At 45.6% G+C, this 27,926-nt stretch overlaps 2 protein-coding genes across 2 annotated transcripts; both read right to left on the bottom strand.

Annotated features, from left to right (window-relative positions):
* Nucleotides 1–11,162: 11,162 nt before the first annotated feature.
* On the bottom strand, nt 11,163–12,630 carry LOC115143526 (calcium/calmodulin-dependent protein kinase II inhibitor 2-like). The gene is made up of 2 exons (XM_029684027.2): nt 12,083–12,630; nt 11,163–11,449 (listed from the first exon to the last, which is right to left on the bottom strand). The coding sequence occupies exons 1-2, from the start codon at nt 12,243–12,245 to the stop codon at nt 11,379–11,381; spliced, it is 234 nt and encodes a 77-aa protein (XP_029539887.1). The 5' UTR covers nt 12,246–12,630; the 3' UTR covers nt 11,163–11,378.
* A 7,589-nt stretch (nt 12,631–20,219) lies between these two features.
* Nucleotides 20,220–27,900, bottom strand: LOC115143521 (trypsin-like). The gene is made up of 5 exons (XM_029684023.2): nt 27,686–27,900; nt 24,143–24,302; nt 21,543–21,684; nt 20,785–21,051; nt 20,220–20,562 (listed from the first exon to the last, which is right to left on the bottom strand). The coding sequence occupies exons 1-5, from the start codon at nt 27,741–27,743 to the stop codon at nt 20,392–20,394; spliced, it is 798 nt and encodes a 265-aa protein (XP_029539883.1). The 5' UTR covers nt 27,744–27,900; the 3' UTR covers nt 20,220–20,391.
* Between the last annotated feature and the right edge of the window lie 26 nt (nt 27,901–27,926).

Here is a 27,926-nt window from a genome sequence, read left to right as displayed (position 1 = left end):
TTAAAGATGAGTGACCACAACATTAAAGATGAGTGACCACAACATTAAAGACGATGAGTGACCACAACATTAAAGACATTGAGTGACCACAACATTAAAGATGAGTGACCACAACATTAAAGATGAGTTACCACAACATTAAAGATGAGTGACCACAACATTAAAGACGATGAGTGACCACAACATTAAAGACGATGAGTGACCACAACATTAAAGATGATGAGTAACCACAACATTAAAGATGAGTGACCACAACATTAAAGACATTGAGTGACCACGACATTGAAGATGAGTGACCACAACATTAAAGACGATGAGTGACCACAGAATTAAAGATGAGTGACCACAACATTAAAGATGAGTGACCACAACATTAAAGACGATGAGTGACCACAACATTAAAGACATTGAGTGACCACAACATTAAAGATGAGTGACCACAACATTAAAGATGAGTGACCACAACATTAAAGATGAGTGACCACAACATTAAAGACGATGAGTGACCACAACATTAAAGACGATGAGTGACCACAACATTAAAGATAAGTGACCACAACATTAAAGATGATGAGTGACCACAACATTAAAGACGATGAGTGACCACAACATTAAAGATGAGTGACCACAACATTAAAGATGAGTGACCACAACATTAAAGACATTGAGTGCCCAAAACATTAAAGATGAGTGACCACAACATTAAAGACGATGAGTGACCACAACATTAAAGATAAGTGACCACAACATTAAAGATGATGAGTGACCACAACATTAAAGATGATGAGTGACCACAACATTAAAGATGAGTGACCACAACATTAAAGACGATGAGTGACCACAACATTAAAGATGAGTGACCACAACATTAAAGACGATGAGTGACCACAACATTAAAGACGATGAGTGACCACAACATTAAAGACGATGAGTGACCACAACATTAAAGACGATGAGTAACCACAACATTAAAGATGAGTGACCACAACATTAAAGACGATGAGTGACCACAACATTAAAGATGAGTGACCACAGCATTAAAGACATTGAGTGACCACAACATTAAAGACATTGAGTGACCACAATATTAAAGATGAGTGACCACAACATTAAAGACAATGAGTGACCACAACATTAAAGATGAGTGACCACAACATTAAAGATGAGTGACCACAACATTAAAGACGATGAGTGACCACAACATTAAAGATGATGAGTGACCACAACATTAAAGATGAGTGACCACCACATTAAAGACGATGAGTGACCACAACATTAAAGACGATGAGTGACCACAACATTAAAGAAGTTGAGTGACCACAACATTAAAGATGATGAGTGACCACAACATTAAAGATGATGAGTGACCACAACATTAAAGACGATGAGTAACCACAACATTAAAGATGAGTGACCACAACATTAAAAACATTGAGTGACCACAACATTAAAAACATTGAGTGACCACAACATTAAAGACATTGAGTGACCACAACATTAAAGACGACGAGTGACCACAACATTAAAGACGATGAGTGACCACAACATTAAAGATGAGTGACCACAACATTAAAGATGATGAGTGACCACAACATTAAAGACATTGAGTGACCACAACATTAAAGACGATGAGTGACCACAACATTAAAGACGATGAGTGACCACAACATTAAAGATGAGTGACCACAACATTAAAGATGATGAGTGACCACAACATTAAAGACATTGAGTGACCACAACATTAAAGATGATGAGTGACCACAACAGTAAAGATGAGTGACGACAGGATTTCCACATATTGAGCCATATGCAATACAACTTCAGCATTGAGGGCAGCATTTTGTTGACAACATGGTGGTTTGCTCTGTGTGAATGATGGAATAATCTTACCCCAGCTGTAAATCCATTTTTTAAATGTTTTTTAGGTATTTTTCTTAAAACTGCATTGTTGGTTAAGGTCTTGTCAGTAAGCATTTCACTGTAAGGTCTACTACACCTGTTGTATTCGGCACATGTGACAAATACATTTTGATTTGAGTGTGTGTGGTCACTTAGACCTGCACATCAACCAGTAATGGGACCATTATGTAGACATGAGATGCTTACTCTCAAAATGCAGGAAATTAACAATCTGTGGTTTAGATTGAATTCAAAGTTAACACAAATGATAAAACTAAGCAATACGATGCAATAACCTACACATATGAAAGACCGTAGCACACAGGCCAGTACAATAACCTACACATGGAGAAGACTCTAAAGGCAGTACCAACCAATACTACTCACCTGACAGACAGGGCAGGTGTGGACCAGTGCTGCCTTGACTGCAGTCTTCTGGTCAGCAGCTATTCATTTCTTCTTCTTAGCAGCCACCGCCTGGGCATCAGTCAACAAGTTCAACTTCAATTTGAGATTGGAACATGCATTATGTAAGGGATAATCAACGAGGGGCTAGGTCTTCTATGGAAAATAATCAACAACATGGTAGATGTGTTTCACAACGCACTATTTATACCACGGCTATAATTTAACACATTTACCGCTAGAAATGTGTTCAACATGCACTGAAGTAGCTAGCAATTTTGCTAGACAGCTACAGTAGTTGCCTTGGTAACAAAACAAACAGACTTGCTTGTTTAGCTAATCAATACCCTGTAATCAATGGGTCCTGCATGCTGGGAACAGGGTGGATAGCTCCAGATCTGAATGGCAGGAGTGTGTAGAAGCTTTCGTTCCAGCTCATACCGGATTTCAAATCATAGCCTATCGCTGTGATTCGTTATGTTGATTGTTTAAGTCAGGATCGGGACAACTGCTGGTCTTCAGGACTTCCTGCAATGACTGAAAGACCAACGCAGGAGAATAGTGTTCCAGGTTGAAACAGCTTCCCTAGTTGAGAGGTGATGAGACTCAGGCACACCCATTGGTTCTGGAAATAGACAAGGTGCAAATGAGGTTTGCAATTTGGCATCATTAACGTGACAGTAATTTTACCTCAAAAACAAACGTGTGAATCCCAATTAATTTAGAACCCAACATAGCAGGTAGGACTAAATACAGTTACATAACTAACGATCTGCTGTTCAGAGGGTAACAGCAAAAAAAAGATAAATGTCTTCCCGCAGTAAAGTAAGCACACTGTTGACTCAAGAGAGGAGGCTAATCTCCGAAACGTCTCAAAACGACAGACTGAAATAATACAGCTAGCAAAGGTTCGCTTCGAAGTCAAGTAGTTACTTGAAGTTACCCACCCCTCACCCACAGACACAAACAAACTGGAAAAACTATTGTTCGATAAATCCGGAGAAATTACGGACCGTGTAAAAAAAAAAAAAATGTTTGTCACTAAATCCGTCTAGAAGGACCAGTAAGAATAGTTGGTATGGCCTCACCTGTCTGAATGGTCGGCTGTGAATGCCCTCACCCGCTATATACAGTTGAAGTGGGAAGTTTACATACACCTTAGCCAAGTACATTTAAACTCAGTTTGTCACAATTCCTGACATTTAATCCTAGTAAAATTCTCTGTCTTAGGTCAGTTAGGATCACCACTTTATTTTTTAAGAATGTGAAATGTCAGAATAATTTGGTAGCACTGCCTTTAAATTGTTTAACTTGAGTCAAACGTTTGGGGTAGCCTTCCACAAGCCTCCCACAATAAGTTGGGTGAATTTTGGCCCATTCCTCCTGACAGAGCTGGTGTAACTGAGTCAGGTTTGTGGGCCTCCTTGCACAAGCTTTTTCAGTTCTGCCCACAAATTTTCTATAGGATTGAGGTCAGGGCTTTGTGATGGCCACTGCAATACCTTGACTTCGTTGTCCTTAAGCCATTTTGCCACAACGTTGGAAGTATGCTTGGGGTCATTGTCCATTTGGAAGACACATTTGCGACCAAGCTTTAACTTCCTGACTGATGTTATGAGATGTTGCTTCAATATAGCCACAAAATGTTCCTCCCTCATGATGCCATCTATTTTGTGAGGTGCACCAGTTCCTCCTGCAGAAAAGCACCCCACAACATGATGCTACCACCCCCGTGCTTCACGGTTGGGATGGTGTTCTTCAGCTTGCAAGCATCCCCCTTTTTCCTCCAAACATAACAATGGTCATTATGGCCAAACAGTTCAATTTTTAAAAATCAAACCTGAGGACATTTCTCCAAAAAGTATGATCTTTGTCCCCATGTGCAGTTGCAAACCGTAGTCTGTTTTTTTATGGTGGTTTTGGAGCAGTGGCTTCTTCCTTGCTGAGCGGCCTTTCAGGTTATGTCAATATAGGACTCATTTTACTTTGCACTTTTCGCACCAAAGTATGTTCATCTCTAGGAGACAGAACGAGTCTTCTTCCTGAGCGGTATGACGGTTGTGTGGTCCCATGGTGTTTATACTTTCGTACTATTGTTTATACCGATGAACATGGTACCTTCAGGAGTTTGGAAATTGCTCCCAAGGATGAACCAGACTTCTGGAGGTCTACAATTTTTTTTCTGAGGTCTTGGCTGATTTCTTTTGATTTTCCCATTATGTCAAGCAAAGAGGCACTGAGTTTGAAGGTAGGCCTTGAAATACATCCACAGGTACACCTCCAATCGACTCAAATTATGCTAATTAGCCTATCAGAAGCTTCTAAAGCCATGACATCATTTTCTGGAATGTTCCAAGCTGTTTAAAGGCACAGTCAACTGTCCTCTATAGTGCTGTCCTGTTAGAACATGATGTTGAGGTCCATCACTGTACTCTTGATAGTCACCACCACACACAGACACAGACACACAGACACAGACACACAGACATCTGTTTCCATTTGAAGATGTTGATATGATTCTGGTCATTCAGATGACATGGAATGTTACTGTTGTGGTTCTATAAGACAAAGATATGAACACATGTAAACAGTATTAGTTGAGGGTTGTAACTATGCAGTGTACATGTACATGAGTAAATGCATATGGCATTACACTTATAACACGTCTATAAAGGTCTATAAACACGGCATCAATATAATATATATATAAATTATGGCCGTCCGAAATAACACAACATACGATAACCAATAGGCAAAGTAGCATTGGTAACACTAACACTGAAGAATAGTAACAGTTATACAGTAGAACAAACGGCTAAAACTTATCAAAGTAACAGGAAGTAATTAGTGGTAATGACTTATTATTACACAGCATGTAAAAACCTCGATAAACCTCCCCCTGCAACTTACAAATTGATTCAGGCCCAACATTCAGACATTCATGTTACTGTTGAAAAATAAAAAGTCCTCTGAAACAAGTGTTCTCCCTTCTGACTACTATAACACTCCGACATGAGTGTGCGGGTGCAGCGTCCAGATGCGCATTTCCAAGCGCTCTGATTGGTTGGGAATGGCAGGGCTATGGTGGGTGAGTGATAACTAAGGTAGGCTGAGCAGCCTAACTAACGGAACTTCAGGGAAACTGAAGGTACTGAGGGAAAGTTAGGTAAAGAGAGGAGCGGGAGGGAGGGCCTTTTTTATACAAACGTTTTTAAGAATGCCTAGCTTCACCATCTAAGTTAGCTAGCTAGTTAAAAGCCAAAGAAAGCTAAACCCGTTTTTATGAATTTCTTATGCGTTTAAATGGTTAGACAAATAGACGGCTAATGTAGCCATCTATAGCCAGACTAATGTTGCTAACTAGCTAACCATGATCTAGCTGGATAAATAACAGCTATTGTGTAAATGTAAAACCTGCCCAAGACAGTTCTCAGAATTGCCCATTTGAACAAATGTAGCCAATTTATGAATGACTAAATGTAGCAATTTGACGTTCGATAGTTCATCCAGAGATTCTTACCTTTGCCTCGATTTGTCAGTCTCGTCCAGATCATCATGACCCTGGTGAGTGACGTGAAGCTTGAGACAGGTAGTTCTTTATGATAGCTACATTAACAGCTAATTAGCATTTCATTTGGTGGGGGAAAGTGGAAAATTATGATTGGAACCCTTTCCGTGTTGGAACGCTAGGTTTTATGGGTATTATGACTCATACTGTGGTTCTCTATAGCCAAGGGAAATATCTACCCCATGTTCACCTTGTGATTTACACCCAGGTTATGCCCCTAACCCACTGTCGTTCTGCATGTATAGCCTCTCCTGGCGACGGTGTGGGGATGGGGGGATGATGTGGGGGGGATGGGGGCAGCCTAGTGCCTCAGGTGTTTCCAAACTGCTGCTACTGCAGAGGAGAGAGGAAAGCCCAGGGTCCATCCCATCTTCAGGTCCCCCCGTCGAAAAACACCCAGAATGCATCTCTCTCTCTCTCTCTGTGTAGTAGCAAATAACTGAAGTTGGTATTTTCCTGAGTGAGACAGATGACTGTGTGTGTCTGTGTCTGTGTCTGTGTGTTTGTTAGAGGTCTTGGTGAGTGAGATTCCCTGGCGGTCACAGTGACCTCTCTACCTGTCACAGCTTATGTAACCCTCAACAGCCCAGCCACTGCACTCCACATGTTCATTTTATTCCACTCATTTGTAGTGTGTGTGTGTGTGTGTGTTTGTGCATTGCGTGTGTTCATAATCTGTGTGCGTGTGCATGTGTGTCTGTGTGTGCCAGTCAGTCAGTCCGTACTCCGCTGCATGGTGGAAGAGTCTGGAGATTCTTCTCAGTGAAACAACTCCCCATCTCCCTGCCGAGGCAGCAGGCAAGGTGCACACGTTGTCATGGCAGCGAGCCCAGGCAGGCAGCCTCTTTCATGTCTGTCAAGACTGGCTAGAGAGACAGAGAGAGAGAGAGAGACAGAGAGTCAAAGAGAGAGAGAGAGAGAGATAGACAGATATAGAGAGACAGGGAGAGAGAGAGAGACAGAGAGACACAGATAGAGAGACAGAGAGAGAGACAGACAGAGAGAGACAGACAGACAGAGAGAGCGAGAGAGACCTAAAGTAGGGGAACCAGCTATCTAATGGTGTGGCATGTAGTTTGAGTGGCGTGTGTGTGAACTGTGTGTCTTTGTGCGAGTGCATGTAAATGTGTATGTTTTTCAGTGTGCATATGTACATATATCTGTGTGTGTGTGTGTGTTCACACCCGTGTGTGTGTGTGTTCCTTACTACTATATCTCAGTGGACCAGACTCAGGCTCCGCTTGGACAGTGATGATGTTGATTTGCTGACAGAGAGCCTGCCTGGTCACAGAACATGAATCATTTAGTCACCAGAGCAGCCCTGGAAATGTCACGTCTCATCACGACGCACCATGCCTCAGTGTCCCAGTAGCTTCCCTGTTTACATTACAGCAACCTGAGTTAAGAGGAGGAGGAAGACTTGAGTAAAGAGATAAACTGAGATTTGTTGCGTCAGGGTTGTTGTTCCTGCAGGATCGGGGAGATACTGACACTATCAAGGCCCAAACCCTGTGACTGTGCTCAGAGAAAATACACAACATATCAAAGCTTCATTTAAGGAATCAAGAGATTGATTCCTCTAGTCTCTTGATTCCTCTAGTCTTGATTCCTCTAGTCTCTTGATTCCTCTAGTCTTGATTCCTCTAGTCTTGATTCCTCTAGTCTTGATTCCTCTAGTCTCTTGATTTCTCTTGTCTCTTGATTTCTCTAGTCTCTTGATTCCTCTAGTCTTGATTCATCTAGTCTCTTGATTCCTCTAGTCTCTTGATTTCTCTCGTCTCTTGATTACTCTAGTTAAGCTTATTGAAATCAGTTTTGAAGTCAAACTGTGGCCTGATTCTATTTATTTCTTGGTCACCCAGTTCCTGTCAATCCAATTTCATTCCTTATTTGAGTTTTACCCTAACTGACCTGACTTCTAACAAATGCTGACTTGACCTTGACTGTCAGATGTGAAAGTAACAGTCTGAAAGACATCGTAAGCAAAATGTATTTTGTAGTGCTTCCATTCCTCTAGGACCAGGTTCCAAGAACAAGATTAAGACTGCTCCTGAATTTAAAATGATTCTGAATAGGCATTTTAGTCCCAGGACTTGACTTAATCTGAGCTGAGAAAAACAAGTTTGACTTGAAAGCATATTTCTGTGTTGTGTAAATAGAGTCTTTCCAATAAAGCAGCACCATTTAGAAAGTAACAAAACATAGAATTATCCAACAGACATCACAATAAACACTGAACACTTCTTAATGAACTTCTTCAGAATCTTTATTACAAGATATTAGGCTACGGTACAAATCAGTAAGATCATAGTACAGTACAGTACAGTACAAGGTACGTAGTGTTAAGATGGTTCTGGAGGTTAGTCATTCAAAGCTGTGTACCAGGTGTCCCAGAATACACTAGATCATCTTTAGAACGTTGCCATGCATGAAACCATTTCTGCCATGCATCAATCCCACTTCTGCCATGCATCAATCAATTTCTGCCATGCATCAATCCCATTTCTGCCATGCATCAATCCCATTTCTGCCATGCGTCAATCCCATTTCTGCCATGCGTCAATCCCATTTCTGCCATGCATCAATCCCATTTCTGCCATGCATCAATCCATTTCTGCCATGCGTCAATCCCATTTCTGCCATGCGTCAATCCCATTTCTGCCATGCGTCAATCCATTTCTGCCATGCGTCAATCCCATTTCTGCCATGCATCAATCCCATTTCTACCATGCATCAATCCATTTCTGCCATGCATCAATCCTATTTCTGCCATGCGTCAATCCCATTTCTGCCATGCGTCAATCCCATTTCTGCCATGCATCAATCCCATTTCTGCCATGCATCAATCCCATTTCTGCCATGCATGCGTTGGTAATTCAGTGGTAAGAAGTAGCCCTGAACAATGGCAACAACCGAAGAAGAACAAAATGTCTACAGCTATAAGGTATAGAAAACACAACATAAACAACCAAGTGGTCTGCTTATCCCTCATGATATTTGGCACACACGATAATGCGCAATGCAATAGAAATAGTTTATCAAGAGGGGAGGGTGTACAGTTATATTTAACAATCCAGACTTCAGCCTCTTGTAACGTTACAAACATGTGGTGTACAGTCCTGTATAATGTATATAAATGACTCTATAGCTGCAAAAAAACTGATCAGGCGACATAAAAATTCATAAGAAGTAAAAAAAAGGAGAAATCGCTTTCATTCATTCTGTCATCGTAATTCTCTACATACAAAACTGTCCCTCAGTCAGGCCTTGAGCACTGGAAAATACGCATCCAAAGGGTCCATAAATAAGGCATCTTTATACAGACACGTTATGTTAGATTACGACAAACCATTTCACTGCTTCTTTTCTCCACTGTGCAACAAAACGCCTGATTCCCAGATCTATTTGTGCTTTCTTGCCAACTCTTTATCACTCATTGTCACGCCAAACATGACAATTCCATAAGGAGTTGACAAGGACAGCAGGAACGGACTGGCGCCCAGGCTAACAGAACGTGGGGCTACCATTTCTTATTTACACGTTTCCTATATTATTTGTTTGCACTCGTCGTCGTTAAGAATCAAGAGCAGAAAGAATGGTTATGTAATATGGTACGTTTTGATTGATATAACAACGTGTGCTTTAGTTAAGTAGATCATTTATACCGCTCCTTCCCTGATTCCACGGCATCGTCTCTTTCTACCGCTGAAACCTTCCATTCATCGTCTTCCTCCTTCATCATCCTCTCCTGGTTACATGGTTTAGACGCTCCAGACGTACTGTAAACACACCTGATTCTACTAATCACCTGCTACGCAGGACCTTGATTGACCGAATCTGGTGTGTGAAAGACCCTTTCTACACGGCTACATTTGTTGGCTGCCTGCTTAGGAGTTTTGATTGTACGACCAATGGTTGACTAGTGTAAAAAAAGTGTAGGGCTGGAGAAAAAGCCTGCTGCTCACCCAGTAGCTCTCCAGGTGGAGGGTTGGGCCATTCCTGTTTTAGAAGAGTTCTGTGGGCCTAAACCCTGGATGATAGAATTCACCTTTTTCACCTGGGCCTCTGTTTCCATCTCTCTCTCTGTCTTCATCTCTGTCTCCACCTCTGTCTTCATCTCTCGCTCAGTCTCTGCCTCTCTCTCTGTCTCCGCCTCTCTTTATCTCTGTCACTGTCTTCATCTCTGTCTCCGCCTCTCTTTATCTCTGTCTCCACCTCTATTTATCTCTGTCTCACCTCTCTTTATCTCTGTCTCCAACTCTCTTTATATCTGTCTCCGCCTCTCTTTATCTCTGTCTCCACCTCTCTTTATATCTGTCCTCATCTTCATCTCCGCCTCTCTTTATCTCTGCCTCTCTCTCTCTCTGCCTCTCTTTATCTCTGTCTTCATCTCCACCTCTCTTTATCTCTGTCTTCATCTCCATCTCCACCTCTGTCTTCATCTCTGTCTCTCTCTTTATCTCTGCCTCTCTTTATCTCTGTCTTCATCTCTGTCTCTCTTCATCTTTGTCTCTGTCACTGTCTTCATCTCTGTCTCTGTCTCTCTCTTCATCTTTGTCTCCATCTCCACCTCTCTTTATCTCTGTCACTATCTTCATCTCCGCCTCTCTTTATCTGTCTCCACCTCTGTCTTCTCTCTCTCCGCCTCTCTCTTCATCTCTCTCTCCGCCTCTCTCTTCATATTTGTCTCTGTCACTGTCTTCATCTCTGTCTCCGCCGCTCTCTTTATCTCTGTCTTCATCTCTCTCTTCATCTTTGTCTCTGTCACTGTCTTCATCACTGTCTCCGCCTTTCTCTTTATCGCTGTCTTCATCTCTGTCTCCGACTCTGTCTTCATCTCTGTCACTGTCTTCATCTCTGTCTCCACCTCTGCCTCGATCACTCTCTGTGTCTCCACCTCTGCCTCGATCACTCTCTGTGTCTCCACCTCTGCCTCGATCACTCTCTGTGTCTCCACCTCTGTCTCGATCACTCTCTGTGTCTCCACCTCTGCCTCGATCACTCTCTGTGTCTCCACCTCTGTCTCGATCACTCTCTGTGTCTCCACCTCTGCCTCGATCACTCTCTGTGTCTCCACATCTTGTCTCGATCACTCTCTGTGTCTCCACCTCTGTCTCGATCACTCTCTGTGTCTCCACCTCTGTCTCGATCACTCTCTGTGTCTCCACCTCTGCCTCGTTCACTCTCTGTGTCTCCACCTCTGTCTCGATCACTCTCTGTGTCTCCACCTGTCTCCATCTCTCTGTCTGTCTCCGCCTCTGTGTCCATCACTCTTTCTGTCTCCGCCTCTGTCTTCATCTCTGTCTCTGTCTCCATCTCGGCTGCTTCCCCATCCTGCCAGTATAAGTCTCAGGAGATCATCATGAGGACTGGGAGAGAGAGGAGATGGGACTGGAAGTGTTTGTTGCCACATGGGTTAAAAGTGCTTATATACAGTGTCTTTGGATCAAAACTGCAAATATCAAATAGAAAATGAGAATCAATGTCCGTCCGGGGGGTGATGTGTTTAAGCCTCTGTCTGTGTTTTCTCTGTCCCGTTTTTTAGCGCCTCGTCAACGCCGTTCTCGTCCTCGACAACTGTGGAGAACATGGAAGAGATGATGAGGAGGAGGAGGGTTGGCACGTTATCACATCTAAGAATCGAATATCTCATTGATGTGAATGCATGGAACTCATGCACTAGGCTACAGCACGGAAGTAGAGAGAGCGAGAGGTAGAGAAAGTGAGATGGTGTGTGTGTATGTATGTGTGTGTGTGTGTGTGAGCATGTTTTGGAAGTGTTGCATGTGCTACGTTTATTTAATTGGTCATGCACGACACACACACACACACACGCACACACACACACACACACGCACACACAGTCCAGAAAATATTCTAGAATCCTCTAGAATCCCAGCATGCATGTTGGTTGGAATATTCAGTAGAACAGCACGACAACACTTGTATCAAAAGGCATTGAACAGTGCAAGCACTGCGCATCCAAACATGTGTTGCAATGCCAACAGAATTGTTAAAACCCATTGACCCCATACCATAATCATCAGAATATAGTCATGGAATGCGATAGCCTACTGTGCGTCACGGGGAGATGGTGAACAGATTCGACTTCCCATTGAATTGCCCATCCCATGATTTCCCATCCCATGATTATGAACATAGAAGACATCCCCATAACACAACAGAAAATGCTTTGATGGTCATAGGTACCTCGTTTGCTTCTGCCTATCTGTCCAAGTTTGGGTGGGCGTTTCCCCCCCTGCGAGCCGCTGAAGAAGTTGTTGGTGTCTTGGAGGCGACAGGTGAAGGAAAGGTGTCCCTCGTCATCCTCATTTCCATAATGACTCATTTTGTCTTGTAGTACTTCCGACATGTCCAACTGCGTCTCAGTTATCAACCGAGGTGCACAAACGAAAACAAAATGAACCTCCGCTCGACGTCTACGTCCACTATGGTGGCGTTATAACCGCTTATGCACGCTTGTAACACAGGAGAAAAACAATGTAACGTTAACCAAGACTACTAACGTTATCTGGCTGCCCAGTCCTGCTGTCTGTTTACCTCGAAGGCACGTGTCTCGTATGGTGCGCAACCAAAACGCGATTGATCCAAATAGAATTTTTTTTTAAACGCTCAATTTCTACTTTCAGAAAGCTTCAGGAACATTATTCACATGTTCCAGTGGGTTCTACTGTGCGTATTCTTCTGTAAACGCGGGGCGCATGGATATTGCAACCGTGGTACGCCTTCTAGCTAGAAGAACGGCTGGAGCGCCGCACGGAAAGTCTGAGGAAAAAATGCAAATTGGGGAGCGATGCAAAACACGGATCCCGCGGGCGGAGGGAGGGAGAGCAGAGAGAGAGAGAGGTAGAGCAGAGCAGGTGGTGCTGCAGACCACAGCCGATCCAGATCGGAGAAGATTCCAGTTTGGACCGACTGACAGAGGACTGATGTTACATCCGCACGCCGTCTAGCTGGAATCACAATCAAATTTAATCACATGTATTTATAAAGTCCTTCGTACATCAGCTGATATCTCAAAGTGCTGTACAGAAACCCAGCCTAAAACCCCAAACAGCAAGCAATGCAGGTGTAGAAACACGGTGGCTAGGAAAAACAATGACACTGGGATTTGAATTTATTGTCGGCTACATGGTGAATATGGTCGACTGGAAGACAAAATATTGAGCTATACATTATTAATGCATTTTTATCGGTATTATATAGGCTAAGTAAGAAAGAGGGTGATTCACATTTTGGAAATGTAAATTCAACAGTGTATTTTTAATCCAGAGAATTGTTAGGCCTACTGACATTTTTGGCTGATTTAAAAATCGAATGTTGAACTGGTGTACTGTACAGGCCTTGTCACTGTATTTCTCCCACTAGTGTGTGATGGCCTATATTGATCTATAGTTGTTCTTCCCGTCGTGCTGTGTAGCCTAATGCCTTGTGTTACAGCAGTGTTGTAATGGATGGACCCACCTAGTAGACAATCAGGAAGCCTCACCAGAGGATGGCAGTGTTTTCTTATATGATCAGACAGACAGGAGGTCAGATTCATGTACGTGCGTGCCCTGGTTCTGTTTCTCACCCTGAACCATGTACCTAAACTGACCTGGGAACATAAAGCCCCTTAAGACCTTTTACACAGGTACAGTTTGTTCAGTTGTAATGTTCTGAATCCCCATATTTTCTCACACACTCACACAGGGGCAGGTTGAGTCCACTCTATCCGGAGACCACATTTTGTTCCATGTGGAACACGGAGACTCAACCACACAACACAATCAAATCCCTGTAGGAAACATTCATGAGAGATGGAAAGAGAGAAGGGGGGGGAGCATACTACTGCTCACTATGGTAAGTCTCTCTGGATAAGAGCGTCTGCTAAATGACTAAAATATGAAATGTAATAGAGAGAGATGTGGTTGTAAGTAAATCACAGAATATAATTTCTCCCACCCTCTCGTTTTACAGGCGGTCTGGAGTGAGAGAGAGGTGATGAAAACACACGCACACATGAAACCAGACACCAGCTCTTGTAGCGGGGCCAACTTCAATATGCCGTCTACTGTTCCTAGTCTCACCCTGTCACACCCAGTCTCACCCTGTCACACCTAGTCTCACCCTGTCACACCCAGTCTCACCTTCTCACCCAGTCTCACCCTGTCACACCCAGTCTCACCTTCTCACCCTGTCACACCCAGTCTCACCCTGTCACACCCTGTCACACCCAGTCTCACCCTGTCACACCCAGTCTCACCCTGTCACACCCTGTCACACCCAGTCTCACCCAGTCTCACCCTGTCACACCCTGTCACACCCAGTCTCACCCTGTCACACCTAGTCTCACCCTGTCACACCCAGTCACACCTAGTGTCACCCTGTCACACCCTGTCATGCCCTGTCTCACCCTGTCTCACCCTGTCTCACCCAGTCTCACTCTGTCTCACCCTGTCTCACCCAGTCTCGCCCTGTCACACCTAGTCTCACCCTGTCACACCCTGTCTCACCCTGTCACACCCTGTCACACCCAGTCTCACCCTGTCACACCCAGTCTCACCCTGTCACACCCTGTCACACCCAGTCTCACCCAGTCTCACCCTGTCACACCCTGTCACACCCAGTCTCACCCTGTCACACCCAGTCACACCTAGTGTCACCCTGTCATGCCCTGTCTCACCCTGTCTCACCCTGTCTCACCCAGTCTCACTCTGTCTCACCCTGTCTCACCCAGTCTCGCCCTGTCACACCTAGTCTCACCCTGTCACACCCTGTCTCACCCTGTCACACCCTGTCTCACTCTGTCTCACCTAGTCTCACCCTGTCAGACCCAGTCTCACCCTGTCACACCCAGTCTCACCCTGTCTCACCCTGTCACACCCAGTCTCACCCTGTCTCACCTAGTCTCACCCAGTCTCACTCTGTCTCACCTAGTCTCACCCTGTCACACCCAGTCTCACCCTGTCTCACCCTGTCACACCCAGTCTCACCCTGTCTCACCTAGTCTCACCCAGTCTCACCCTGTCACACCTAGTCTCACCCTGTCACACCCTGTCTCACCCTGTCTCACCCTGTCACACCCTGTCTCACCCTGTCACACCCTGTCTCACCCTGTCACACCCGGTCTCACTCTGTCTCACCTAGTCTCACCCTGTCACACCCAGTCTCACCCTGTCTCACCCAGTCTCACCCTGTCACACCTAGTCACACCTAGTCACACCCAGTCTCACCCTGTCACACCCAGTCTCATCCTGTCTCACCTAGTCACACCCAGTCTCACCCTGTCTCACCCTGTCACACCCTGTCTCACCCAGTCTCCCTGTCACGCCCTGGTCTAAGTATTTTGTGTTTATCTTTATGTATTGGGTCAGGCCAGGGTGTGGCATGGGGTTTTTGTATTGTGGTGTGTTTTGTCTTGGGGTTTTGGTGTGTATGTATTGGGATTGTAGCTAGTGGGGTTATCTAGCAAAGTCTATGGCTGTCTGAAGTGGTTCTCAATCAGAGGCAGGTGTTTATCGTTGTCTCTGATTGGGAACCATATTTAGGCAGCCATATTCTTTGAGTTTGTCGTGGGTGATTGTCCTTAGTGTCTTTGTTCCTGTCGCTGTGTTAGTTGACACAAGTATAGGCTGTTTCGGTTTTCGTTACGTTTATTGTTTTGTAGTGTATTGTATTGATTCGTGTTACGTTTGTTTGATTAAACATGGATCACAATCTACACGCTGCATTTTGGTCCGACTCTCCTTCACCACATCCAGAAAACCCTTACAGAATCAACCACAAACGGACCAAGCAGCGTGTTAACAGGCAGGAGCCACAGGAGAGGCAACAGAGGCAGCAGCAGCAGGAGCAGCAGCAGCTGCAGTGGGAGAGGCTGCACCACCTGGAGAAATGGACATGGGAGGAAGAACTGGACGGTAAAGGACCCTGGGCTCAGCCTGGAGAATGTCGCCGCCCCAAGGAAGAACTGGAGGCGGCGAAAACGGAGAGGCGCCAGTATGAGGAGGCAGCACGGCGACGCGGATGGAAGCCTGAGAGTCAGCCCCAAAAATGTCTTGGGGGGTGGGCTCAGGGAGAGTGTGGCAGAGTCAGGAGTCAGACCTGAGCCAACTCTCCCTGTTTATCGTGAGGAGCCAAGGAGGAGACCAGAACCAGAGCCGGTGTTGGAGGTGAGCGAAGCAGAGACTGTGAAGGAGTTAATGGGGAAAGTGGAGGAGAGAGAAATGAGGGAGTTGCTGTGTTGGTGCTTTTTGCATGGAATTCGCCCGACGGAACGTGTCGGGGATTTGATGGCATGTGGGTTAGCGCTCCATTCTCGTCCTGAGGTGCGTGTTAGTCGGCTGGTGAAGTTGGTGCCAGCCTCACGCACCAGGCCTCCTGTGCACATCCCTAGCCTTGCACGTCCTGTGCCAGCACTGCTCTCAAGATCTCCAGTACGCCTTCACGGTCTAGCCCATCCTGTGCCACCTCCACACTCCAGCCCTCCGGTAGCAGCTCCCCGCACCAGGCTTCCTGTGCGTGTTCTCGGTTCAGTACGACCAGTACCAGCACCACGCATCAGGCCTACAGTGCGCCTCGCCTCTCCAGCGCTGCCGGAGCCTTTCTCCTCTCCGGCGCTGCCGGAGTCTCCCGTCTGTTCAGCGCTGCCAGAGCCTTTCTCCTCTACAGCGCTGCTGGAGTCTCCCGCCTGTTCAGCGCAGCCAGAGCCTCTCTCCTCTCCTGCGCTGCCGGAGTCTCCCGCCTGTTCAGCGCAGCCAGAGCTGCCAGTCTGCATGGAGCAGCCAGAGCTGCCAGTCTGCATGGAGCAGCCAGAGCTGTCAGTCTGCATGGAGCAGCCTGAGCTGTCAGTCTGCATGGAGCAGCCAGAGATGTCAGTCTGCATGGAGCAGCCAGAGATGCCAGTCTGCATGGAGCAGCCAGAGCTGTCAGTCTGCATGGAGCAGCCAGAGCTGCCAGTCTGCAAGGTGCTGCCAGCCTGCATGGAGCAGCCAGAGCTGCCAGCCTGCATGGAGCAGGCAGAGCTGCCAGCCTGCATGAAGCAGCCAGAGCTGTCAGTCTGCAAAGAGCTGTCAGTCTGCAAAGAGCTGTCAGTCTGCAAGGAGCTGTCAGTCTGCAAGGAGCTGCCAGTCTGCAAGGAGCTGTCAGTCTGCAAGGAGCCGCCAGTCTGCCCAGCGCCGCCAGTGCCGCCAGTCTGCCCAGCGCTGCCAGTGCCGCCAGTCTGCCCAGCGCCGCCAGTGCCGCCAGTCTGCCCAGCGCCGCCAGTCTGCCCAGCGTCGCCAGTCTGTCAGGATCAGTTAGATCCACCAGTCAGCCAGGATCCACCAGTCTGCCAGGATCCGCCAGAAGTGCCAGTCGGCCAGGATCTGCCAGTCAGCCAGGATCTGCTGAAACCACCAGCCAGCCAGGATCTGGTAGATCTACCTACCTGCCTGAGCTTCCTCTCACTCAAGGAGCCGCCAGTCTGCCCAGCGCCGCCAGTCTGCCCAGCGCTGCCAGTCTGCCCAGCGCCGCCAGTGCCGCCAGTCTGCCCAGCGCCGCCAGTCTGCCCAGCACCGCCAGTCTGCCCAGCGTCGCCAGTCTGCCCAGCGCCGCCAGTCTGCCCAGCGCCGCCAGTCTGCCCAGCGTCGCCAGTCTGTCAGGATCAGTTAGATCCACCAGTCAGCCAGGATCCACCAGTCTGCCAGGATCCGCCAGAAGTCCCAGTCGGCCAGGATCTGCCAGTCAGCCAGGATCTGCTGAAACCACCAGCCAGCCAGGATCTGGTAGATCTACCTACCTGCCTGAGCTTTCTCTCACTCCCGAGCTTTCTCTCACTCCCGAGCTTTCTCTCACTCCCGAGCTTTCTCTCACTCCCGAGCTTTCTCTCACTCCCGAGCTTTCTCTCACTCCCGAGCTTCCCCTCACTCCCGAGCTTCCCCTCAGTCCCGAGCTGTCCTTCAGTCCCGAGCTGTCCTTCAGTCCCGAGCTGTCCTTCAGTCCCGATCTGCTCCTCAGTCCAGTGGGGTTCTGGGTGAGGACTACTAGGCCATGGTCGGCGGCGAGGGTGGACTATCCAGGGACGCGAGGAGAGGGGACTAAGACATTGACTGAGTGGGTTCCACGTCCCGCGCCAGAGCCGCCACCATGGACAGACGCCCACCCGGACCCTCCCTATTGTTTTGAGGTGCGTTCGGGAGTCCGCACCTTAGGGGGGGGGTTCTGTCACGCCCTGGTCTAAGTATTTTGTGTTTATCTTTATCTATTGGGTCAGGCCAGGGTGTGGCATGGGGTTTTTGTATTGTGGTGTGTTTTGTCTTGGGGTATTGGTGTGTATGTATTGGGATTGTAGCTAGTGGGGTTATCTAGCAAAGTCTATGGCTGTCTGGAGTGGTTCTCAATCAGAGGCAGGTGTTTATCGTTGTCTCTGATTGGGAACCATATTTAGGCAGCCATATTCTTTGAGTTTGTCGTGGGTGATTGTCCTTAGTGTCTTTGTTCCTGTCGCTGTGTTAGTTGACACAAGTATAGGCTGTTTCGGTTTTCGTTACGTTTATTGTTTTGTAGTGTATTGTATTGATTCGTGTTACGTTTGTTTGATTAAACATGGATCTCAATCTACACGCTGCATTTTGGTCCGACTCTCCTTCACCACACCTAGAAAACCGTTACACTCCCAGGATCCGTGGGAGTCAAAGGAGAGCCCTGATGTTAGAGACATGTATCTAACGTATGTTTTATACCCTTCTGTATAGAGACATTATCTAACACAGTATTAACGTATCAGTGGATTATTCATGTGTTATAATAGTTAGTGCAGCCCTGCATGTCTTATTACTCATCAATGCAATCAGAGGGATAGAAATGAAGAACTGTAAAACAAAATCCAACGTGTTTTAAAATCCGGGCATTTATTTGTATAAAATGATGAGGAAGTACGTGTCAGTAAATTCATAATTACAAATGATGAATCCATACGGTGCCGTTTGACCCAAATGGTGGTGTCTGTTCACGAATAGAGACCGTTGACATCTACAGTAACACAGGCACTCCTGACAGGAGCCTTTCTTTCTCAAATAGTTTAATCACAACCTCATTTAAGTAGTTATGATTGTACAATGACTTGTGTAGTGTCTCTGGTACCATCAACACCTTCTATAATAGCCATTATACACTCTGTCAATCATCGTTACTGGAAAACATTTTGTCATTTTATACTCTCTCTCCCTCTCTACCTCTCTCTGTCTGCCCCTCTCTACCTCTCTCTGTCTGCCCCTCTCTACCTCTGTCTGCCCCTCTCTACCTCTGTCTGCCCCTCTCTACCTCTCTCTGTCTGCCCCTCTCTACCTCTCTCTGTCTGCCCCTCTCTACCTCTCTCTGTCTGCCCCTCTCTACCTCGCTCTGTCTGCCCCTCTCTACCTCGCTCTGTCTGCCCCTCTCTACCTCGCTCTGTCTGCCCCTCTCTACCTCGCTCTGTCTGCCCCTCTCTACCTCGCTCTGTCTGCCCCTCTCTACCTCGCTCTGTCTGCCCCTCTCTACCTCTCTCTGTCTGCCCCTCTGTCTGCCCCTCTCTCTCTCTCTGTCTGCCCCTCTCTACCTCTCTCTGTCTCCCCCTCTCTACCTCTCTCAATCCCCCTCTCTACCTCTCTCAATCCCCCTCTCTACCTCTCTCAATCCCCCCTCTCTACCTCTCTCTGTCTGCCCCTCTCTACCTCTCTCTGTCTGCCCCTCTCTACCTCTCTCTGTCTGCCCCTCTCTACCTCTCTCTCTCTCCCCCTCTCTACCTCTCTCTGTCTGCCCCTCTCTACCTCTCTCTGTCTGCCCCTCTCTACCTCTCTCTGTCTGCCCCTCTCTACCTCTCTCAATCCCCCTCTTACCTCTCTCAATCCCCCTCTTTACCTCTCTCTGTCTGCCCCTCTCTACCTCTCTCTGTCTGCCCCTCTCTACCTCTCTCTGTCTGCCCCTCTCTACCTCTCTCTGTCTGCCCCTCTCTACCTCTCTCTGTCTGCCCCTCTCTACCTCTCTGTCTGCCCCTCTCTCTTCCCCTCTCTGTCTGCCCCTCTCTCTCTCTGCCCCTCTCTGTCTGCCCCTCTCTACCTCTCTCTCCCCCTCTTTCTCTACCTCTCCCTCCCCCTCTCTACCTCTCTCTCTCTCCCCCTCTCTACCCCTCTCTCAATCCCCCTCTACACCTCTCTCTCTCTCCCCCTCTCTACCCCTCTCTCAATCCCCCTCTACCTCTCCCCATCTTTACCTCTCCCTCTCCCCCTCTTTACCTCTCTCTCCTCCCCTCTTTCTCTACCTCTCTCTCCCCCTCTCTCTTCCCCTCTTTCGCTCTCTCTACCTCTCTCTCTCCCCCTTTCTACCTCTCTCTCCCCTCCCCCTCTTTCACTCTCTCTCTCTCTCTCCTCTACCTCTCTCTCTCTCTCCTCTATCTCTCCCCTTCTTTACCTCTATCTCTCCCCTTCTTTACCTCTCTCTCTCTCCTCTACCTCTCTCTCTCTCTCTTTCCCTCTCTCCCTCCCCCACTCTACTTCTCTTTAATACTTCAGACAGCGTGTGTAGGAGCTGTAGATGGTCCTGTCGACCCACCGCCGGAACTTGGACACCGCTGTGTAAACGCCCGGAAACTTGGCATCTCCGCAGCCGTTTCCCCATGATACCACACCGTAGACACGCCCCTCGCACACCAGCGGCCCGCCGGAATCTCCCTGGAAACCACAAGGTACACCACACCCACACTCAGTTTCCATGACAACGTGTCTCATTTTCTGAGGCCACCACAAGGTAGGTAACTAATCATGAGAAGAAAGGAAATTTGGAATTAAAATGTGATTGTGTTGTGAAACTATAGATTAAGGAAATAGGTTCTCGAACGCACCCAATAGGGCGTGTTCAAAAAGTCAACCTGTTACATCTATCAGGTCCAGTACCTTGCATGCGTCCTTGCCCCCAGCATTGTATCCGGCACAGATCATGTTGGAGGTGATGTTCCCATTGAAAGACTCGCTGCTGTTGCACCTGGCCGATGACACGATGGGCAGCTTGACAGTCCGCAGGGTGGAGGGGATCTGACCCCCTCCCAGAGAGGTGTACCCCCACCCCGACACACGACACACCCGCCCCGCCATAACCCCTGTACCCTGCCGAGGGAGGGGTGCCAGGGACACATAGCTACCCATCACCATGGGAACCCTCAGCTGCAAAGGGTGGAAGAAAAGAGATAGAGGGGGAGTTGAATTGAGTTGAATTGAGTTGACTGATTTGAGTTGAATTGAGTTGAATTGAGTTGACTGATTTGAGTTGAATTGAGTTGACTGATTTGAGTTGAATTGAGTTGACTGATTTGAGTTGAATTGAGTTGAATTGAGTTGACTGATTTGAGTTGACTGATTTGAGTTGACTGAATTGAGTTGACTGATTTGAGTTGAATTGAGTTGAATTGAGTTGACTGATTTGAGTTGAATTGAGTTGAATTGAACAGAATAGAATTTAACTGAACTAAACTGAAATACATGTACTTACTAAGTTATTACAAGGTAATTACAAATGTAATACACAGCTAGTTACTCTAATATAAGGCCTATCACTTGGCCAAACATCCTAAAACAGCTGTATACAATGATGTTATAATGAACATGAATATGAAAGGTAGGTGAATATGTACATGGTCTATGGTTGTATCCTGTACCTTGATGAGCATGATGTCAGCATTGTTGGTGGTCTTGTTGTACAGAGGATGGGGGATAATTCTGTGAGGTTTGGAATACTGCTCCGTTCCCTCGAACATACTCAGAGAGTAGTCCCCTGCTACAATCATCATCTGATCTGTCCTGGGAGGAGAGGCAAGGGAGACATCAGAGATACAGTCAACCTCGTTGTTGACATCATTGGAGCATTGCCATCTGCTCTGTCCTTAGACGGTGGAGTGCAATGAGCTGAGTTCAACTTGGCAAACACTGACTAACGTTATTTAAAATACATTTCCTCTTCTGCTTTATGCAACAAATAACAAAGGAAAAGACATCTGAGGTGCGTTCAATGTTTCCTTTGCGCTGACTGCCCTGGAGTGGGTGTATAAGTGGGTACAATGCTTCCCTGTGTGAAACAGGAACAATGTGACTGTTATCCTTTCTGAACCTACAACGTCTGACATGTTGACACCTCGTCGTGTAACGCTGCGCTGCGATGACAGACATGCCAAGGTTGCTCTGCTGAGCCCAGTGTGTCTCTTATCGCCCTTACTGTCTGTCTGACCTCCCAGTGTCAAGACTCACTGAGGCTGCTAACAACAAACCAACAGAGATCAGGACCGATTCTTACAACTATAAAAACACATGAAAAAAAATCACAGGTAAATGTGACAACACACGTGGTTAAAAACACACGTGGTTGTAAACACACGTGGTTATAAACACACGTGGTTGTAAACACACGTGGTTATAAACACACGTGGTTATAAACACACGTGGTTGTAAACACACGTGGTTATAAACACACGTGGTTATAAACACACGTGGTTATAAACACACGTGGTTGTAAACACACGTGGTTATAAACACACGTGGTTATAAACACACGTGGTTAAAAACACACGTGGTTGTAAACACACGTGGTTATAAACACACGTGGTTATAAACACACGTGGTTAAAAACACACGTGGTTAAAAACACACGTGGTTAAAAACACACGTGGTTATAAACACACGTGGTTAAAAACACACGTGGTTAAAAACACACGTGGTTAAAAACACACGTGGTTATAAACACACGTGGTTATAAACACACGTGGTTAAAAACACAAGTGGTTATAAACACACGTGGTTATAAACACACGTGGTTATAAACACACGTGGTTAAAAACACACGTGGTTAAAAACACACGTGGTTATAAACACACGTGGTTAAAAACACACGTGGTTAAAAACACACGTGGTTAAAAACACACGTGGTTATAAACACACGTGGTTAAAAACACACGTGGTTAAAAACACACGTGGTTATAAACACACGTGGTTATAAACACACGTGGTTAAAAACACACGTGGTTATAAACACACGTGGTTAAAAACACACGTGGTTATAAACACACGTGGTTAAAAACACACGTGGTTAAAAACACACGTGGTTATAAACACACGTGGTTAAAAACACACGTGGTTATAAACACACGTGGTTAAAAACACACGTGGTTAAAAACACACGTGGTTATAAACACACGTGGTTAAAAACACACGTGGTTAAAAACACACGTGGTTATAAACACACGTGGTTATAAACACACGTGGTTAAAAACACACGTGGTTATAAACACACGTGGTTATAAACACACGTGGTTATAAACACACGTGGTTATAAACACACGTGGTTATAAACACAAGTGGTTAAAAACACACGTGGTTAAAAACACACGTGGTTATAAACACACGTGGTTAAAAACACACGTGGTTATAAACACACGTGGTTAAAAACACACGTGGTTATAAACACACGTGGTTATAAACACACGTGGTTAAAAACACACGTGGTTATAAACACACGTGGTTAAAAACACACGTGGTTAAAAACACACGTGGTTATAAACACACGTGGTTAAAACACACGTGGTTAAAACACACGTGGTTATAAACACACGTGGTTATAAACACACGTGGTTATAAAACACACGTGGTTATAAACACACGTGGTTATAAACACACGTGGTTATAAACACACGTGGTTATAAACACACGTGGTTAAAAACACACGTGGTTATAAACACACGTGGTTAAAAACACACGTGGTTATAAACACACGTGGTTAAAAACACACGTGGTTATAAACACACGTGGTTATAAACACACGTGGTTATAAACACACGTGGTTAAAAACACACGTGGTTATAAACACACGTGGTTAAAAACACACGTGGTTATAAACACACGTGGTTAAAAACACACGTGGTTATAAACATGTGAACACCTGTGTGAAACAAATCATGTGAAATTCGAGTATTTTTTTATATACATTTTCACGAGGGGGACATGTGGTTTTGGACACGTGTGAAGTTTTTAACATGTGACAGAGACAGTAATACATGGTTATTTCTAAGTTTTGTGTTTTGTTTTGTTCTGCTTGACTTTTTCAAATGTATTTTTTAATTTTTTAAATCTTACTATTACAGTATTAGGAAAGAGCAAGTAAGAAAAACATGTCACTGTACTACTGCACATCTGTATGCATATGGATACAGTGTTTAGAGTCATGCTAACTTCTCCTCAGTGTAATAAAGCAGTATATTGACGGACTCACCCTATGTTACAGTGAGCGGCTGTAAGCACCCAGTACTTGTGCACTAGCGATCCACCACAGAAGTGCTGTCCCTTGGTGGTCTGTAAGGACACAATGTATTTGATGGAATTGGGTGCTGGAGCGTAACCTCCGACTATACGGTCCTGTATGACCTCCTGACCTGCAGGAAGACATGAAACAACGTGTGTAGTATTACACGGTATATGGGATGTGTTATAATATACACTGAATGTACAACATATTAAGAACACCTTCCTCGTATTGAGTCAGATCCTGAAACATGGAAAAAGAAAACGTTACATGATATTGTATGACAGAAACCTGATTATAGTGTTGTAGGGCAGACAGGTGGAAACCTGATTATAGTGTTGTAGGGCAGACAGATGGAAACCTGATTATAGTGTTGTAGGGCAGACAGATGGAAACCTGATTATAGTGTTGTAGGGCAGACAGATGGAGAAACCTGATTATAGTGTTGTAGGGCAGATAGGTGGAAACCTGATTATAGTGTTGTAGGGCAGACAGGTGGAAACCTGATTAGTGTTGTAGGGCAGACAGATTGAAATCTGATTATAGTGTTGTAGGGCAGACAGATAGAAACCTGATTAGTGTTGTAGGGCAGACAGGTGGAAACCTGATTATAGTGTTGTAGGGCAGACAGATGGAAACCTGATTACAGTGTTGTAGGACAGACTGATAGAAACCTGATTATAGAGTTGAAGGGCAGACAGATGGACACCTGATTATAGTGTTGTAGGGCAGACAGGTGGAAACCTGATTAGTGTTGTAGGGCAGACAGATTGAAATCTGATTATAGAGTTGAAGGGCAGACAGATAGAAACCTGATTAGTGTTGTAGGGCAGACAGGTGGAAACCTGATTAGTGTTGTAGGGCAGACAGATTGAAATCTGATTATAGTGTTGTAGGGCAGACAGATAGAAACCTGATTAGTGTTGTAGGGCAGACAGGTGGAAACCAGCTGGAAAAATCGTGAAAAAATCCCTGGAAAGGTCTAGAAATAATGTACAATATAATACATTACAAAACATGCAGAATGTGGAATAATACTGTTCCCATAACAACAACTTTCACACCTCTTCGACCCAGTAGAGAATACATGCTCCTTTCTCACCTCTTAGAACCAGTAGAGAATACATGCTCCTTTCACACCTCTTAGAACCAGTAGAGAATACAGGCTCCTTTCACACCTCTTAGAACCAGTAGAGAATACAGGCTCCTTTCACACCTCTTAGAACCAGTAGGGAATACAGGCTCCTTTCACACCTCTTAGAACCAGTAGAGAATACAGGCTCCTTTCACACCTCTTAGAACCAGTAGGGAATACAGGCTCCTTTCACACCTCTTAGAACCAGTGGAGAATACAGGCTCATTTCACACCTCTTAGAACCAGTAGAGAATACAGGCTCCTTTCACACCTCTTAGAACCAGTGGAGAATACAGGCTCATTTCACACCTCTTAGAACCAGTAGAGAATACAGGCTCCTTTCAAACCTCTTAGAACCAGTAGAGAATATAGGCTCCTTTCACACCTCTTAGAACCAGTAGCGAATACAGGCTCCTTTCACACCTCTTAGAACCAGTAGAGAATACAGGCTCCTTTAAAACCTCTTAGAACCAGTAGCGAATACAGGCTCCTTTCACACCTCTTAGAACCAGTAGAGAATACAGGCTCCTTTCACACCTCTTAGAACCAGTAGAGAATAGAGGCTCCTTTCACACCTCTTAGAACCAATAGAGAATAGAGGCTCCTTTCACACCTCTTAGAACCAGTAGAGAATACAGGCTCCTTTCACACCTCTTAGAACCAGTAGAGAATAGAGGCTCCTTTCACACCTCTTAGAACCAATAGAGAATACAGGCTCCTTTCACACCTCTTAGAACCAGTAGGGAATAGTTCTGCTGAGAACAACAGAATAGAGGCTCATTTCACCCTCTAGATTAAAAAGTCCTGATAAAAAACATGATTATAATTACATCATTAAAATTCCGAAGTATACATTACAAATAACCAATAAACTTTGAATTAGTGTTGGTTCCTTGGTTTCGGCACAAAAATCCACCAGTGTTGTAAATGTTTTTCTACTGGTTACTCATAAACAGGGCAATAAAATCACAAACATTTTAGGACCAAAAAAAGGACGTAAAGAACACAAAGGGTTAAGTACTTCTCCTTTTCATGTCCAGTGGTCTCACCAGGCTCAGCTAGCAGACATTAAAGTTGCTGGTTCTGTGACCTCCGACTCCAGAGGCGAATAAAGGTTTCCCTATCTGACCTGACTTTCTACCTGTGTCCTCTAGTGTCTCCTCTAGGATGCATCCCAAATGGTATCCTGTTCCCTACATGATGCACTACTTTTGACCAGATCCCTATGGGCCCTGGTCGAAAGTAGTGCACTATATGGGGAATACAGTGCCATTTGAGACACATACATCCCCGTAGTGTTCCTCTCTCCTCGATCTCACAGGGCTGTGTAACACCAGAGAGAGCTTGTCTTCACAGGGCTGTGTAACACCAGAGAGAGCTTGTCTTCACAGGGCTGTGTAACACCAGAGAGAGCTTGTCTTCACAGGGCTGTGTAACACCAGAGAGAGCTTGTCTTCACAGGGCTGTGTAACACCAGAGAGAGCTTGTCTTCACAGGGCTGTGTAACACCAGAGAGAGCTTGTCTTCACAGGGCTGTGTAACACCAGAGAGAGCTTGTCTTCACAGGGCTGTGTAACACCAGAGAGAGCTTGTCTTCACAGGGCTGTGTAACACCAGAGAGAGCTTGTCTTCACATGGCTGTGTAACACCAGAGAGCTTGTCTTCACAGGGCTGTGTAACACCAGAGAGAGCTTGTCTTCACAGGGCTGTGTAACACCAGAGAGAGCTTGTCTTCACAGGGCTGTGTAACACCAGAGAGAGCTTGTCTTCACAGGGCTGTGTAACACCAGAGAGAGCTTGCCTTCACAGGGCTGTGTAATACCAGAGAGAGGAAAAATCCCTGTCATTGTTACTGTTGGTAATACAGTAAGTATAGCTCGGTTTCTAACTAGTTCTGGACAACAAGGCATGCTACATACAGAATCTCCTCTGGGCATGTTTTTTAGTCCAGAAAAAGGCTTAATCTGTGTTCAAGAAACCTGGCCTGTGAGTTCATCCCAGAAGGACAGATTAGATTTTCAGATGACAACAGAATTTATAATCTAAATTCTGTTCTATTCAACATCAAAGGATTGTGACACCAATATAATACCTTTATAACAAGTGACAACAGATGTCTAGACCCTGAACATTATGTGTACTGCTGAGAAAACAGGTTTCTACTTTAGGAGGCAGTCAGCATGCAAAGACAAGCAATACAACACAATGCTAATCATGCATTGTTTTGTCGGGCATATTATTGAAAGCAATTCATATATAAACACACAAATCATCAGCATATCTCCGCACTCTGGGTCACATAAAAACCTGAATAAGTGATAATGAAGTATTCACTACATGAATAAAATGACCACTAAGGAGGTAAATGTTATACTTACAATTGACTGCCAAGAGCTCCAAAACTGCATAGCACAGACAGACTACTAGCAGGTTCATGATGAGAGGAGAGAGTGGAGTGCAGGCTGAGCAGTGTGATGCAGTGCCGGACTGGAATAACACTTCTATATCCTCTCTCCTCTCTCTCTATAACAGGAAGAAGGACATCTCATCAGACAGCGATGAGCAGAGATCCTCAGATTTCTGAAAGTTCCGATTTCAGTCATCATGGCCACACTGTCC

Source organism: Oncorhynchus nerka, linkage group LG15 (assembly GCF_034236695.1).
Source record: "Oncorhynchus nerka isolate Pitt River linkage group LG15, Oner_Uvic_2.0, whole genome shotgun sequence".
In the NCBI taxonomy this organism is placed as follows: Eukaryota; Metazoa; Chordata; class Actinopteri; order Salmoniformes; family Salmonidae; genus Oncorhynchus; species Oncorhynchus nerka.
The sequence above is the reverse complement of the archived record's forward strand: the minus strand, read 5'-3'. Positions and strand labels throughout refer to the sequence as shown.

Coding starts and splice junctions, on each gene's coding strand:
- LOC115143526 (XM_029684027.2), bottom strand. CDS start 12,245: ATGTCGGAAGTACTACAAGACAAAATGAGTCATTATGGAAATGAGGAT. Junction 11,450..12,082: donor GATAGGCAGAAGCAAACGAG/GTACCTATGACC, acceptor TGTTCTCCACAG/TTGTCGAGGACGAGAACGGC.
- LOC115143521 (XM_029684023.2), bottom strand. CDS start 27,743: ATGAACCTGCTAGTAGTCTGTCTGTGCTATGCAGTTTTGGAGCTCTTG. Junction 24,303..27,685: donor GGAGCTCTTGGCAGTCAATT/GTAAGTATAACA, acceptor GTCTTCCTGCAG/GTCAGGAGGTCATACAGGAC. Junction 20,563..20,784: donor GGGGCAAGGACGCATGCAAG/GTACTGGACCTG, acceptor TGTGGTTTCCAG/GGAGATTCCGGCGGGCCGCT.